This window comes from Bubalus kerabau, chromosome 2 (assembly GCF_029407905.1).
Source record: "Bubalus kerabau isolate K-KA32 ecotype Philippines breed swamp buffalo chromosome 2, PCC_UOA_SB_1v2, whole genome shotgun sequence".
In the NCBI taxonomy this organism is placed as follows: domain Eukaryota; kingdom Metazoa; phylum Chordata; class Mammalia; order Artiodactyla; family Bovidae; genus Bubalus; species Bubalus kerabau.
The window spans coordinates 179,534,957-179,551,666 of record NC_073625.1 but is presented as its reverse complement, the minus strand read 5'-3'; the positions used below and the strand labels follow the sequence as shown (position 1 = coordinate 179,551,666).

The following is a 16,710-nucleotide window of genomic DNA, read 5'->3' as shown; positions in this document are numbered from 1 at the left end:
TCTGAAGAGTCAGATCCAACCTCAGGATTTAGCAGTGGTCTCCAGCTGTGCTTCAAGAGACAGAGGGGTTAGCAGGGTAAGGGCTTCACGTGGGCAAGGAAACACCAAGAGGGAGTTCCCAAGGCCCCATGCACCCTTCTACTCGGAACACTATCTCTGTCTTCAGGAAGCATATTTAAAAGTTTGAAAACTACCACTTTTGTGGATAAAATCCAAACTACTATTCCTTGTATCTGCCCGATCACCTGCGCCTGCCTGTGCATCTGGGCTTTCATGCTTCTCCCCTCCAAAATGGCCTTCTCTTCTCCACTCCCACATCACCAGTCTCTAAGGCTCTGCCCTGTCATGCCCCCTCTGCTTTCCTACTTCTAACCCCAGAACATTTGTTACTGCTGTTAATGTGTAAGTAGAGTGATTTTCAAGAAAATGAAAATTCTTTATTTTTTTACTCCTTTTTTCATCATCCCCCAGTCTTGCTTTCTTGTTGACACCTTAGGTGTTTCTAGTGAAAAACTAACTCTTTCATTCTAGAAAGACGATCTCACCTATTTCCACTCTATGGCAACATGAGGAAACTGATATCCCTGAAGTATGTACCTGAGGTCACAGTTTGTACATGTCAAGAGACATGTCCTCTGACTCCTGCATCATGCTGTTTTTACCTTATCTCCCCTGAAGTGGGCTAATATAAAATCAGCCACTTCTACTAAGCAGTATCCACTCAAATAAATTATATGCTCTTCAGGGCATTTGCAATTTTTTACCCCATGCTTTGAGAGATGACTATTTTATTATGAATCAAGGTGGTAAATTATCTGAATGGGCTGGAATGTTGAACCTAAATCCAAGAGAGAGAATTTAGCAGAGATGAATTAAATCTGCATTTGAAGATAACATGTTAATCACATAAATGCCAAACAGGGTGTGTCTAACATGGCAATGGTTTGTGTAAGAGAGACAGGAGGCTTCTTGAACAAGTTTGAGCAAACAAGCAGGAGAAACTGCAGATTGAGCACTGTGGTAGTTCCCTTGTGCTCTGCTGGGCTCCCCATATCTGGAGAGCCAATCCAAGGGATCAGTGCCTCACTGTCAGAGACCTGCAGCCTGCTCTGTCTTGAAGGTCTCAGGTCAACCTTCCTCCTCTTGAATATTCCCAGCCCCTGCCTGAGGAGCTTTCCTGCATGCTGCCTCCACCCTCCTGCTCTGGCGCTCCCACCTGGCTCGTGGGAGCCCTCCCTGCCTGTGGCTCAGCGGCCCACCAGCACTCCAGAGTGAACGCACAGTGAGAGGACAGCAGGGAGCCTGAGGACTCCAGGTGGTCACGGGGAGTGTAGGCAAGAGTGTAGTCAGGTCAGGGAAGGGGTTGGTGCTGGGGAGTCAGAGGGAGGACTTCCCTGTTCACAGACAGTGGGGATCTATCTGTAGGTGGCATCAGGAAAAACTGCCAGTGTTACAGCTGACAACATAGAGAAGTTTAAAAAGAGAAAACTGGGGCTTCCCTGGTGGCTCAGGGGTAAAGAATCCGCCTGCCAATACACAGGTTCTATCCCTGATCCGGGAAGGTCCCGCATGCTGCAGAGCAACTAAGCCTGTGTGCCAAAACTATTTAGCCTTTGCTCGAGAGCCTGAGAGACACAGCTATTGAAACCTCATGCCCTATAGCCCATGCTCACAACAGGGGAGCCTACCACAATGAGAAGCCTGTGCACCGCAACTAGAGAGTGGCCCCTGCTCGCAGCAACGAAGACCCAGCACAGCCAAAAATAAATTTTTTTTTTAATTTTTATTTTATTTTTTAACTTTACAATATTGTATTGGTTTTGCCATATATCAAAATGAATCCGCCACAGGTATACATGTGTTCCCCATCCTGAACCCTCCTCCCTCCTTCCTCCCCGTTCCATCCCTCTGGGTCATCCCAGTGCACCAGCCCCAAGCATCCAGTATCGTGCATCGAACCTGGACTGGCAACTCGTTTCATATATGATATTATACATGTTTCAATGCCATTCTCCCAAATCGTCCCACCCTCTAAATTTTTTAATTATAAAAAAAGATAGAAAACTTGTTTAGCCATAGTAACAGTCATTTACATAATAATTTACTGTTTATACCAAATTATCATGTGGCACAATAGCCAGTATAGACATACATATGTGATTAACTTGAGTTGTGCTTGACTATAGTTCTAAATTCCATTCAGGAGTGCCAAGCGTTTGTGTTCATTGCCCTCAGACCTTAATTGTCAGTTTAGGTAGCAAAGTGGACTGGCATTGCATGGAAGATGAGGGTGTGTGTATAATGGCCTCACAAGCACTATATTAGCTCATTTTATTGGATTTTATCTCTTTATTCTTAAAATCATCTATTTTAAAAAATTTATTTAATCATGTCTTCCAGTTCGCTAGTTCCATGTAATCCAACTTGTTCTCAGCTATGGCCAGTCTGTTAGGACTCACTACACCAGCCTTTCCACCACTCTTTGTTCTGCAGACTGTCCTAGCTCCTTGGAGAGACTGATCTCCACAGCTTTATGAAGTGACGGAGAAGAAACGAATAGAGAATGATCTAAGAGGGACAAAAGCAGCATAGGAACAGAAACTGAGCAACAGCAAGGAAAGTATTTGGCACCACTGAGTTTTAGCCTCTGACAGGCTTGAGGGAGCAGAGGGAGAATCTGAGGGAGAAGAATGAAGCTATCTTCTGAACTGTACAGAGTGCTCCAGCTCTTCTCACTAGCTGACATGGCACCAGCTTAGCCCTCTTGCCTGTGGCCTACAAGTAGCCTCTTGGTACCTTTATTTCTTTGTCTGCAGAATGAAATAAAAATGCCTGCCCTCTCCTGTATGGGGTCATGTCAGGACTGAGTAAAATAACAAGCATGAGACATTTTAAAATGTTAAAGAACCTTACAACTCTTGGGCAAGCATCTCTTCCTACATATCATTAGACAACTTGCATTTAGTTCTTTATGTTGTTGGGTCATTTTTAGATGAAATTATAGGTGTTAATCAAGTTTTCTTGGCTCCAGCAACACTGACACTTGCCTTCTCTAAACCTGTTTCCTAAACCCATTTTCAGCATGTCCTGTACCTCCTCACTTGTCATCCTGTCTTTTCCTTTGTGAAGAGCCTTGGCATGAGCTTGTTCTTTCCTTTGTTATAAAAGTCTCTATTCTGTTGCCCTCAGATTAGTATTATTTACTTTTTTTAGGTTTGTATTGATCTCCTTGCTCCTTTTATCGTTAATTCTGTTTTTAAGAAGATGCAGGCCAGTCATACATTTATTTTTTAAATAGCAGGAAAGTATACTTATTTTCTCTGATTTCAGAGGAATTTTTTTTTATTAACTTATTTTATTTTGGCTGTGCAGGGTCTTGGGGCATGCAGGCTTTCTCTAGTTGTCACACATGGGGGCTTCTTTCGTTGTGGTGCATGGGCTTAGTTGCCCCACGTCATGTGAGATCTTATTTTCCCAGCAGGGGTCAAACCCAAGTCCCCTACATTGGAAGATGGATTCATAACCACTGGACCACCAGAGAAATACCTACATTTTTAAAAGACAGTCAAAGTGTACTATCTGCAGCCCTTGCCATCCACTGCCCTTCTTGTTTTTGCATTTAGTATTTTCTCCAAGGGCTTGATACCTTCATGCTGCTCAACCCTTGACTACTCGGGGTGTCCTACTACAAGAAAAATAGGTCAGTCCTTTCACACCCACTTCAAAATGTATCTACTCAGTACCATATCGCTTAGGTTTCTGCCTTTGGGTCATAATAAATTTGTTTTTTGTGTTTTTTTATATAACTTTATTTTAATTGGAGGCTAATTACTTTACAATATTGTATTTGTTTTGCCATACATTGACATGAATCCACCACGGGTGTACATGCGTTCCCCATCCTGAACCCCCCTCCCACCTCCTTCCCCATCGCATCTCTCTGGGTCATCCCAGTGCATCAGCCCTGAGCACCCTGTATCATGCATCAACCTGGACTGGCGATTCGTTTCTCATATGATAATATACATGTTTCAATGCCATTCTCCCAAACCATCCCACCCTCGCCCTCTCCCACAGAGTCCAAAAGACTGTTCTGTACAACTGTTCTATACTCTTTTGCTGTCTCACATACAGGGTTATCGTTACCATCTTTCTAGATTCCATAAATATGTGTTAGTATACTGTATCGGTGTTTTTCTTTCTGGCTTACTTCACTCTGTATAATAGGCTTCAGTTTCATCCACCTCATTAGAACTGATTCAAATGCATTCTTTTTAATGGCTGAGTAAAGCTCCTTTGTGTATATGTACCATAGCTTTCTTATCCATTCATCTGCTGATGGACATCTAGGTTGCTTCCATGTCCTGGCTATTATAAACAGTGCTGCGATGAACATTGGGGTACACGTGTCTCTTTCCCTTCTGGTTTCCTCAGTGTGTATGCCCAGCAGTGGGATTGCTGGGTCATATGGCAGTTCTATTTCCAGTTTTTTAAGGAATCTCCACACTGTTCTCCATAATAAATTTGTAAATGTTAATCCCAGTGATTTGCTACTCTTTATGAGCTGACATGTACATTTTAACAAAGTCTTCTGAATAAAAATCATAATCCAAGGAAATGAAAGTGGTTTAATAGTGGACGTAGTCCCACAGGATGGTAAGTGCACAGGCCCTGAACGTGTTTCAGCTGAGCTGGTGACCACTTCCCAAGGATGAGCTAGATGATTCCTGATCCCTTCCAATTCTGAAAAATCGGTAGTGACTGTAATGTTGGGAGCTTCAAGTACTTTGGCAAGCCAGTCCCACCCAGTCTCTCTCTGTATTTTCTCTCTCTTTTTGTGGCTCTGCACCACCACCTCCATAATACAGGCTGTTCTTTTAATTTTCCAGGCAGTTGCCAATAGCCTATCACATATAAGAGCATTTTCTTGGCATACTACCATTCCTCATGAAAGGGAGACTTGGGATTGGGGAAAGTGGATTTGACAGTAACCACCCAAAGTATATTAATTGTGATCTTTGTACCTTGGCAATCATAATTTACACAATAAACAAAATCCATTTGGTTGCTAAGCAACACCTTTCCCTCATTCTTGACCTCAGTGGAGGTATTTGACCTCTGGACTTAAGAAATTTTAAATTCCACCCTGATTGCAGAATGTGATTGGGTGGCCCTGGCAGAAGCAATCTCTTATTTCTGCCCTGTACTTACTTACCGCCCTTGGCTTGAGTCTCATCATCCATGTCCTCATCTCTGACATGAACCCAGCAGTCCTGGGCATTCTCTCAGCATAACTAATCTCAGATGAAGTACTGTTCAGGCTTCTGTAGGATCCCCTATGCACAGAGGCCCCACATCAGGAGCAGCTTCACCTCAGCCTAATATGGATTCACATCTAGTCATCTACCAGAGGAGAAGCTTCCCTTTGTAGAATAAGACTCAACAGTCCTGTATCTATTAAGAATATCTTTATCCAGTAATAAGATGTGACTCTTTGAAGAGCTTCAGATTTGGGAATATGTTTTATGTGTGTATACAAAATTGGGAACATGTGGAGATTATTTTTCTGCTAATATTTAGATATTAATACTTGGAAGAATTTTCCCTCTAGAAAAAAAAGCAGGTAAATTTGGTATGAATTATTTCTTATAAAAGGATAAGAATAATTTTTCTTTTTTATTATTATTATTTTTAATATAAATTCATTTATTTTAATTGGAGGCTAATTACTTTACAATATTGTATTGGTTTTGCCATACCTTGACATGAATCCACCACGGGTGTACATTTTTCTTAATGGAAGAAAAAGGTTTTTTATTGAGAAGAAAATCATTACCTTTTAGGATGTTGTATTTTAGTTCTTTCTAAGGCTGTTATAATATGTTGTCATTGGTGATATGTTCTGATATATAAATAAATGATAGCATTTTAATTTTTGCCTCCCATCTTTCACCTGAATTGTAACCATTTAAATAGATTTATAGCTGTTTTCTAAAACAGTCCAGGCTTTTCTATTTCTCCTTGAACCTGGGGCCTAATAACACAGTAAGCAAAGGAGAAAAGGAGAGAGAGAGTGTATTGATACCAAGTGACTGGGCAGTAAAGGTGGCTGTATTTTTCTCCCGTAGGAAGGGAGGCCATTTACACAACCATGACATTCAGTCACTTATTTTTCTTTCTAAAAGTAGAAAATATGTGATGTAAGAGTGGTAGGAAGGGAGGGAGACTGGTTGCTTTAACTATAAAATTTACGGGAAAGAAACATCACTATAAATGTACTTTAAGAAAAGGCAGATGGATATTCATCTTCTTCTTGACACATGTCATCCTCTTGTATTGTTTTCCCCCTGTCTCGCTGAATCTACCCCAGCTGATGTATCTGCTCCATACCAGTTTTGCTCCCCCAGGTCCCCTTCTGTCCACTGTGGCCTGAAGGGTAAAAGCCACAAAGGCCCTTTCTTTGGCCATGCCGTCTCTTCACTGCCCCTTGGCTCACACTGCATTTGTTTTTTGTTTGCAGGCCTGCGGCTGTCCTCTTTATTGGAAAGCCCCCATGTTCAGGGCTGCAGGGGGAGAGAGGACAGGATTTGTGTCAGCACAGTCATTCATCGCCATATGGAGAAAGTAAGTAAGAGAGCAGCTACTCGGGCTGGGCAAGGAATTATCTGGTCCTCGTGACATGCTTTATAAAGGACGCTAATTTTACTCATTCATTCATTTCCCCCTTACCCTTTGTTTCAGCAAGTAAAATTCAATGATTCACAACTTTTTATGCCCACAAACAAATTCTTGCCCTAAGCCTTTATCTTACATGTCTCTGATCGTTAAAACAGATCTCTAACACTACTTGTTTAATAACTATTTGATAGTTTCTTAGTTTCACTTGTTAACAATTTGAGTCTTAGGATTTGACTCTTGTAGCAGTGACATAAATGTTCCTTTAAGGGGAGCAAATCATACATGTCACATGCTTTCATTCTCATCTGATCCAATTTAGAATTGTATCCAGTTGATTTATTAAAAATAACTGAATTCTGGGACTTCCCTGGTGGTCCAGTGGTTAAGACTCTGTGCTTCTAACCCAGGGGGCTCTGGTTCCATCCCTGGTCGAGAGTTAGGATTCCCACATGCTGCATGGCCGAAAATAAATAAAGATCTTTCTTTTAAAAAATAACTGAATTCTAATAGATTTTAGTCATTACTTTCTGAAAGCTCCAGTTAAGGAACAAAGGGTTAGTATATTTATAAAGATACTCCTGGATTTTAATATCCTGACAAGTTCTCTTGAATTTAAATCCAACTTGCTTCTCTCTTTTCTTTTTTCTGCCTTCTTTCTTTAGAAATTATTTCTTGATATATTTATGTACAATTTAAGGGAATGTTATAGCTTGCCCCTTCTACCTCTTTTAAGCGATCAGCCTTCTCTAAGTATGTTGCTCTCACTTTCTGGGCTGGATGCCCTTCCTGATGAACTACTGGGAAATGCTGTTCACCTGCCATTACTATCATCATTGTTATTTAAAATCAGCATATAATAGCAGCAAAACTCAGCTTACAGATTCTTCTAATCCTTTCCTGCCACCTCAAAGCCCTTACTAGTAAAATGCTATTTTGAAAAATCTAGCCACAAGTTGAGTTCACCAAGTTCTTCTTGCGTTACAATAGAACTAAAGTGATCAGGAATGGGAAAGACTAGAGATCTCTTTAAGAAAGTTAGAGATACCAGGAACATTTCATGCAAGGATGGGCACAATAAAGGACAAAAACAGTATAGACCTAACAGAAACAGAAGATATTAAGAAGAGGTAGCAGAAGAACTACACAGAAAAGATCTTCATGACCCAGATAACCACGATGGTGTGATCACTCACCTAGAGCCAGACATACTGGAGTGTGAGGTCAAGTGGGCCTTAGGAAGCATCACTACAAACAAAACTAGTTGGAGGTGTTGAAATTCCAGCTGAGCTATTTCAAATCATAAAAGATGATGCTGTTAAAGTGATGCATTCAGTATGCCAGCAAATTTGGAAAACTCAGCAGTGGCCACAGGACTGGAAAAGGTCAGTTTTCATTCCAATCCCAAAGAAAGGCAATGCCAAAGAATGTTCAAACTACCACACAATTGGACTCATTTCACACGCTAGCAAAGTAATGCTCAAAATATTCCAAGCTAGGCTTCAACAGTACGTGAACTGTGAACTTGCAGATGTTCAAGCTGGATTTAGAAAAGACAGAGGAACCAGAGATCAAATTGCCAACATCTGTTGGATTATAGAAAAAGCTAGAGAATTCCAGAAAAACATCTGCTTCATTGACTATACTAAAGCCTTTGACTGTGTGGATCACAACCAACTGCGGAAAAATTCTTAAAGAGATAGGAATACCAGACCCTTACCTGCCTCTTGAGAAATCTGTATGCAGGTCAAGAAGCAGCAGTTAGAACCTGACATGGAACAACAGACTGGTTCCAAACTGAGAAAGGAATATGTCAAGGCTGTATATTGTCACCCTGCTTATTTAACTTCTATGCAGAGTACATCATGGGAAATGCCGGGTTGGATGAAGCACAAGCTTAAATTAAGATTTGGGAGAAACATCAATAGCACAGATATGTAGATTACACCACCCTTATGACAAAAAGTGAAGAGGAACTCAAGACCCTCTTGATGAAAGTGAAAGAGGAGAGTGGAAAAGCTGGCTTAAAACTGAACATTCAAAAAACAAAAATCATGGCATCCAGTCCCATCGCTTCATGGCAAATAGATAGGGAAACAATGGAAACAGTGACAGACTATTTTCTTGGACTCCAAAATCACTGCAGATGGTGACTACAGCCATGAAATTAAAAGACGCTCGCTGCTTGGAAGAAAAGCTATGACAAACCTAGAGAGCATATTAAAAAGCAGAGACATTACTTTGCCAACAAGGGTCCCTCTAGTCAAAGCTGTGATGTTTCCAATAGTTGTATGGATGTGAGAGTTGGACCATAAAGAAAGCTGAGTGCCAAAGAATTGATGCTTTTGAATTGTGGTGTTGGAGAAGACTCTTGAGAGTCCCTTGGACTGCAAGGAGATCAAACCATTCAGTCCTAAAGGAAATCAATCCTGAATATTCATTGGAAGGACTGATGCTGAAGCTGAAACTCCAATACTTTGGCCACGTCATGCAAAGAACCAACTCACTGGAAAAGACCCTGATGCTGGGAAAGACTGAAGGTAGGAGGAGAAGGGGACGACAGAGGATGAGATAGATGGCATCACTAACTCGATGGACATGAGTTTGAGCAAGCTCTGGGAGATGGTGAAGGACAGGGAAACCTGGCATGTTGCAGTCCATGGAGCCGCAAAGAGTTGGATATGACTAAGTGACTGCACAACAGCAAAGTGATCAGGAGAAATAAGACTGCCAGTTCACACCAAAGCCAAAAGTTAGAAGTGCTTCATGCTTTCCAGGTGAATTTTGATCATTCTGTTACAGGGAATAGTTCTAAGTTGTTCAGATCCCAAGGACTGCAGTGGCCATGGGAGAATCACTCCTTATACACTAGTGGAATGACCCTCCAGAAGTCAGGGCCATGGTCACCATTCCCTCTCCTACTGCAAATAGGACACAGCTGGATAGAAGTCTAAAAAATGGGGTTTTTTCCAGTGTATGGTTAAGCAATAATAAAAGTAGAATAATTTCTTGGAGTCCAGAATTAGCAAAAAAAAAGCACTAATTAGGCAGGAGTAAGCCAGTTTAAAAATATATATATATATGGTATTTGCCATTCTGGCTATTGTGGCACCTAAAACCAGAGGGAAGAAAATAGAGCCAAAGGCCTAGGATTCCCTCCCCTTTCCCCACCAGTAAAGCCAGGACTTCAGCAGGGTGGTCTGCTTGTCTATTATTAGTTACTATTGTTGTTATTTTAAATCAGCATATAACAGTAGCAGAATTGAAGAACTTGAAATGTGTAATGTTCTGGCTTTCAGCTACCTTCTCTCCCCTGGGTAGGTGCCAGGCCCTAAAAAAGGCCTCAGGTAGAGTGTGAACAAAGGGTAGAGAGAACAGGGATGTTACACAGCTCTTGCCAGGGTATCTTCAGCCCCTGAATTCAGCATTGTTGGCAAAACCCCTCTAACAATCTGGGAAAGCAGCAAGAGTGAGTTGTGATTGTTTCAGATAAAAGTTTGAACAACCTGGGAGATTCAAAAATAAATAAATAAAAGGAAGTAGCTCATTCTATAAATGATTAGAGCCAGAGAGAAGGGCTTGCATTCTGTTATTTTCACTATGCATTCTAAGTTATTTTCACTATGCGAGGACCCTGTGTTTGTGAGCCTGAAGCTGACTGTGGCAGAAGAAAACTAGTAATCAACTTGTTTACCTACAATTAACTTTATAATGTTAAGGATAGTAACAGCCAGGTTTTTTTGGTCCTAAGACTGTGTCACTGAGATAGAGTGGACATTTATGTTGGTGGATAGAGCAGCAGCATCCACAACAGCTGTATTTCTTTATTGAGATGAATCATTTTCACTTTGCTGCTAAGTCACTTCAGTCGTGTCCGACTCTGTGCAACCCCATAGACAGCAGCCCACCAGGCTTCCCGTCCCTGGGATTCTCCAGGCAAGAACACTGGAGTGGGTTGCCATTTCCTTCTCCAATGCATAAAAGTGAAAAGTGAAAGTGAAGTTGCTCAGTCGTGTCCGATTCTTAGCGACCCCATGGACTGCAGCCCACCAGGTTCCTCCGTCCATGGGATTTTCCAGGCAAGAGTACTGAAGTGGGGTGCCATTGCCTTCTCCCATTTTCACTTTATCTCCAAGGAAAAGAGATTTCTGCAAAGTCAAAAGGGGGAAAAAGGACATGAAGCACAAGTCCTCATTTTCCATTACTGCAGGAAACTGCTTATGAAATATATAGCATGAGCAACTGTCCCTGTCTTTTTTTCATTAAAAAAAAAAAAAATCCTATGAATAGATAAGTGTAAGGTCTTTTTTTCTATTTTCTGGCCAGATACTATAATGACTGGAGCGCCCTCTAGTGGCAGCTCCTCTCTTGCGCACTCAAAATGCTTTTTAAAAACCAGGGTGCTTTAAAGGAGCACCAAGTAGGGCTATTTTGGGAGACTAAGCAACTAAGCATGATGGTTTGAATTACCACACTTACCTTGACATTTGTTTATTTTTATAATTTTTTACAAATTGTACCCTTTGCTTAGTGACCTGGGTCCAACTTTAGCATACTAAGACTTTCAAGTACAAAAAAAATAACAGAATTAAAACATATTAGCATATACATACACATGCTGACTTAACCCCAGTAATAGGCTCTATATAATCTTGTGGGGAAAGTCAAATACAAAAGTCACAGCATAACAGTAAATAATTTTCCTCCTGTCCCAGTGCTCATGGGGTGGAGGTTTCTGAGCCCTCTTCTGAGTGTTTTGAGCGTGAACTCCTCACCAGGCTTTTGTTCCCCTGCCTCTGATCCCCCTCCCTTCCCTGTTCTGCTGCCCATTTCCTCTCTATTCTTTGACAACTGTTTCTGCTACAGTCAAGACATTTTTAGGGGAAAGAGATTGCTCCACAGCATTTCGTTTTGAGTTCCTAGATTACCAACTTTGTGAGAAAACTCCTCTCAGAATCAGTAATATTGCTCCAACTTTTATATGCTTTACTTCTTCTTACCTTTTCATGTCAAAGTGTCATTTGTTCATTAACAAAACAACATTTCGTCTTAAGAGCTCTGGAAGATAGTTTAGAATAGCTATGTTTACCTACTTTCTCCAGTTTTCATGACTTTTATTATCACTTTTTCTCCTGGCGAATGAAGTTCACCAGCCTCTAGCACTGGCTGAACATCATAATTCATCTTTTCTTTCTGTTGCGTGCTTCTAATACCAAAAGGCCATACCTGACTTAACTTCACCCTCTCAGAATCTCTCATCTGGTATATCTGTGCAGTTTGTACATAGTGCTGCTATCCTTTCTTCGTGAAAACACTGTTTTCCAAAGAACACACTGCCTTTTGGTTGTGATCATCCCACTCATGTTCAAATCATAAGAGATGGTTCCCATCAGCACCTGTTTCACTAATCTCTTTCTGAAATGTGTATTTATTTAACTTTGGGAGCCTTAAGCATGCTGAAGAATGATAAGGAAAATAACTTTAAAGAGTGTTCTATGACTTTAATAATCACAGATGGAATCAGTTAAGTGGATATCTGTTGGTCAGATCACAAACATTTTTTAAGAATCTTCAGTATGAAAGTCACTGTTTCTAGTGCTAAAGGAAAAAAAAAAAAAAAAAAAAAAGCTATAACTTTGCCTGCCCTTTAGGAGCCAGAGAAATAAAAGGAAATCCATGGTACAATGCATATGTAATACACATAAACTAAATATAGTACAAAGATCAGTAAGGGATTTAGCTATCAGAGAAGGCTTTTTGAAAGAGGTGAGTTATTAGCTGGACCTTAAAGAATAACCTGTATTCAGATAGCAAAATTGGGAGAGGTGGTTTTCTAGGAGAGATAAACAGCATGAGAAATGGCACTAAGGCAAGAATGCACACGGCACACTCAGAGCAGAGTGGGTCAGGCCGGCTGCCCAGAGTGGACATTTCAGTTTAGCAAAGTGGTGAGATAGGCATACTGGCTCTAGCCTAATTGAAGAGGGCCTTAAATGCCAAACTTAGATATCTAGATTTCCTCATATAAATGGTAAAAAACTGTTGAACATTTTTTGAAAAGGGGATTATATAATCAAAGAATGTTTCAGAATGATGAATTATCTGTGATGTGAGGTTGGATGGACGCTGAAACCTGTTTTGACCTTCTTCCCTTCTGAAAGTCTCCGCATGAAATAAAAAGACCCTGGACTTAATGGTAAACTGGAAACAGGAAGGAAGAAATGGTTGTTTAAAATGTGTTCCCATCCTATATTCCAAGCACTAGTGGTCCAGGCTAGAAACCTGGAAGTCATCATGGACTTTCCCCACTTTTACCCCTCCACACCAGTCAACTATCATGTCCTTTCATTTTCAACTGTATCTGCCCCTCTGTCTTCGTCTCACGCTGCCAGTATTATTGCTCAAGCCCTTAGACAAACTTCTGCCTGGTATTTATGAAAAACACATCTGATCATGTTCCCTGTCCAAGTTAAAATTTTTCTTTGAATAGGCGGAAGTCCAGGCTTCTTAACCTGGACTTGACCTGGACCTGAATGTGAAAGGGCCTCCAGGATCTGATCCTAATGCTCATGTCCCCTTCCCTTCCCACCTCCAGTGCTTGCAGTTGCCCAGATAATTTGTGCACTCTCATACCAGGCATTTGTACATGCAGCCCTCTTTTTTTTTTTAATTTTATTTTATTTTTTAACTTTACAATATTGTATTGGTTTTGCCATATATCGAAATGAATCCGCCACAGGTATACATGTGTTCCCCACCCTGAACCCTCCTCCCTCCTCCCTCCCCATACCATCCCTCTGGGTCATCCCAGTGCACCAGCCCCAAGCATCCAGTATCGTGCATTGAACCTGGACTGGCGACTCGTTCCATATATGATACTATACATATTTCAATGCCATTCTCCCAAATCATCCCACCCTCTCCCTCTCCCACAGAGTCCAAAAGACTGTTCTATACATCACTGTCTCTTTTGCTGTCTCGTATACAGGGTTATTGTTACCATCTTTCTAAATTCCATATATATGCGTTAGTATACTGTATTGGTGTTTTTCTTTCTGGCTTACTTCACTCTGTATAACAGCCCTCTTGATCCACAGCAGCCCCTTTTCCACTTCACAACTCTTCAGGGAATCTCAACTGGCCATGATGTGTCCTTCCATGACACCCTGAATTTATTATTTCTCTAATAAGATTATCCAGGAATATGATCTTATTGGTGTATCTCTCTCACTGGACTGTAAGCTCCTTACAGGGCACAACACCATGTCTTATTTTCTTTGTATTCCAAATATACACAAGGCCAGACACAGTATCTGGCACACAATTAGCATTCAATAAATGATTAAAGAAGAAAAGCAAGAAAGTTTGGAGACTAACTGGATGTGGAGAATAAGGAAGAGAAATAACTTCAAATTTTGAAGCCCAAATAACTTGGAGTGGTACCACCATTGACAAAAATAGACATCCATGAAAAGAACTGACTTTGAGAAGAAGATTCTAAATTTGGTTTTCACTATTTTGACTTTGCTATTTGAGTATAGCGTCCAAATGGAAATGTCCAGCAATTAGCTGGATATGAGGAATTCTTAGAGCTTTAAGATTTAATAGTGCCTTCATTTTTTCCTAAGCCTGGTCCTTCAAAGTCTCATTTCAAAAGCCCCCTCAGGTTGGTCCTGAATGTCTGCAAACCTGGACAAACAGAAGTTCATGCCTTACGCGGTACATGGTGGTCCGTCAAATGTGTTCCCTACTTGTGGGCAGCTCTGGAGTTCTGGTTCCAGATACCCTGAGCTAACCTGAATGGACATTCTTCATGTGTATTTTTACCTGCATTAGTTCAGTTGACTTGGTGTCTCAGAAGCATTCTACAAAAATAATATACCATCTTGTTGTTGAGCCTTTATTAAGAAGACCCTTGTACAAAATCAGCAGCATGGAATTTTTTCCTTTTTTTTAATCATTGAAAAGAAAGCACTTGATTCTTGACCCAAATGGCCTTCAGACCAGACTGAAATTCCCAACTATTGATGTTGTGGTCACTGTTCACAGTAGCCAATCTTCCTAAGCAGTCATTTCTTTTCTAGGTTGCTGAGTAACCATCATGATGATGCCTCTAAGTTTATCTGTCTTCTTGCAAAGCCCAGCTGCAGCTCTCTAGAACAGGATGATTTTATTCCTTTACTTCAGGTAATTTTCATTTCCTTTTAAAATGGGTTTTATTTTTAGAGTTTCAGAAGCTTTTAAAATTTTTTCAACTATAAGATATGTCAATTGAGATATACTAATTTAGAGATTAGATTTCTAGACGAGTGGTTTCCAAGCTTATTTTAGCAGCAAAATCCTTTTGTTAAGTAAAAATTGATACAGATAATAGTATAAACAGATAGTATAAAACAGATAATAGTATATATATTATAGCCCAGATGAAACAGGGCTACTCCCACTGAAGCAGAAGAGAGAGGCCTTACTTAGGCTCCCCCTTTGCCCACCCACAGCAATCACAGAAGCACCTCCTGAAATCAGGCATTTGGCCTAGCTAATCAAGTTGACCTTCATTAAGGTTAAAGAGAAAGAGATCTCCAACAGAAAGAGCCCAGTGGGGGAATATTTATATCCAGGCCTTCTGATGAGAATCAGTTGCATGCCAATATTGAATCTGTTTTTATTACAGCATTCTTCATAGCTTGATACATTGCTTGTTAATGTATTCCATATCTAAATATTACATTTTCCTAAGTAGTTCACAAATTCCTTGAAGCTGAGGCCTGCCTTTCATTTCTGTTGAATGCACATCAGTTTTTGAGTTGTTCTAGTAAATTCTTGTTGACTGTTAGTGAGGATGCCTGAAAAAGGGCAGAAAGATGCATGGACATACTTTAGTTTTTTTTTTTTAAGTTGTATTTGTGGCTACCATATTTTTTTTTTCTGTTAGATTTTTGAATTGCAACATATACACACATAAAAACACACTAATCATGATGCATCAATTAATTTTCACAATGTGAGCACTTCTGTGTAACTAGCATGCAAATGAAGAAACCAAACGTTACCAGCATCCCCAAACACTTCCTGCTCCCTGCCAGTTCCTGCCACCGTAGGGGAACCACTACCCTAACTTCTAGCGCTGTATGACAGATTCTAATTGTTGGAACAGTTTTACACGTTCAGAAAATGAAGTTTGTATGTAATTTACTTTATGTGCAGGGTTTTGAGCTTATTTTAATCTGCATGATAGCTTTGATTATTCTTAAACTCTTCTGCGATATGTTTTTGTTCCCCTTTAAAAAGTATTCATGGGAATGAAGATTGTTAAGTTTTTCACATTTAATTGAGACCGTCATGTATAAAACCCAATGTTATGTATTCCTATTTATGTTTTCTGTAAATTCTTCAGCCACCCCTCACCCTCACCCACTCATCCATTCCCGGCCCCACTCTGTCTCCTATAATCTGCATCTTTTTCACTCTGTTTGCTGACTAGCTTCAGGTTGGTCTGGCCAATGGATCTCACTGCCGGGGCGGGGGTGGGGGGGGTGGGGGGGGGTGGGCAGAGAAAAAAGAAGTTAGCATGTCTTCCCAACTGTTTGCTTCAGCATACTAATTGTATGTTTCTCTATAATTCAGCTAATGCGGCAAGGCCCCTTCTCCACAGTTGTGGTGCTTGCTGGGCTCCTGTTGGTCTGTTCCTCCCTGGTCCTTTGGCCCTAGGGATTGTAACAGTATCTTTCTGTTGCTCATCCCTGGCACCTCCCATTTCCTTGTTTGTTCCCTTACCCACAACTCTTCATTTAGTTGCTTCATGAAAGATTCATATGGGAGAATTCTTTTCCTGTGGGGACTACCCTGACTGAGTTTTATCAGAAGCTTTAATAAAAGCTTTGACAGGAATATAAACTAAGCTATGCCAAGAGAATTATGAACAAACAACAAGATTAGTGGACATTTTTACTTCCTTCCCTTAAATATAAGAAGTTTTATTTTTATATAAAAAGTGGATATGTGGCATCTGCTCATAAAAGAGGACAGACTGCTACC

The 16,710-nt window shown here is 40.6% G+C and overlaps 1 protein-coding gene across 7 annotated transcripts in view; it reads left to right on the top strand.

Moving 5' to 3' along the window:
- The window catches only part of PPP2R3A (protein phosphatase 2 regulatory subunit B''alpha), a 224,869-nt gene that overhangs the window by 83,736 nt on the left and 124,423 nt on the right, over positions 1 to 16,710 (top strand). For all 7 annotated transcript variants that reach the window (XM_055569615.1, XM_055569613.1, XM_055569612.1 and 4 more), the window contains 2 exons: positions 6,521 to 6,624; positions 14,760 to 14,862. In XM_055569615.1, coding sequence (XP_055425590.1) covers positions 6,521 to 6,624; positions 14,760 to 14,862 — 207 coding nt within the window. The remainder of the gene's footprint in view (positions 1 to 6,520; positions 6,625 to 14,759; positions 14,863 to 16,710) is intronic.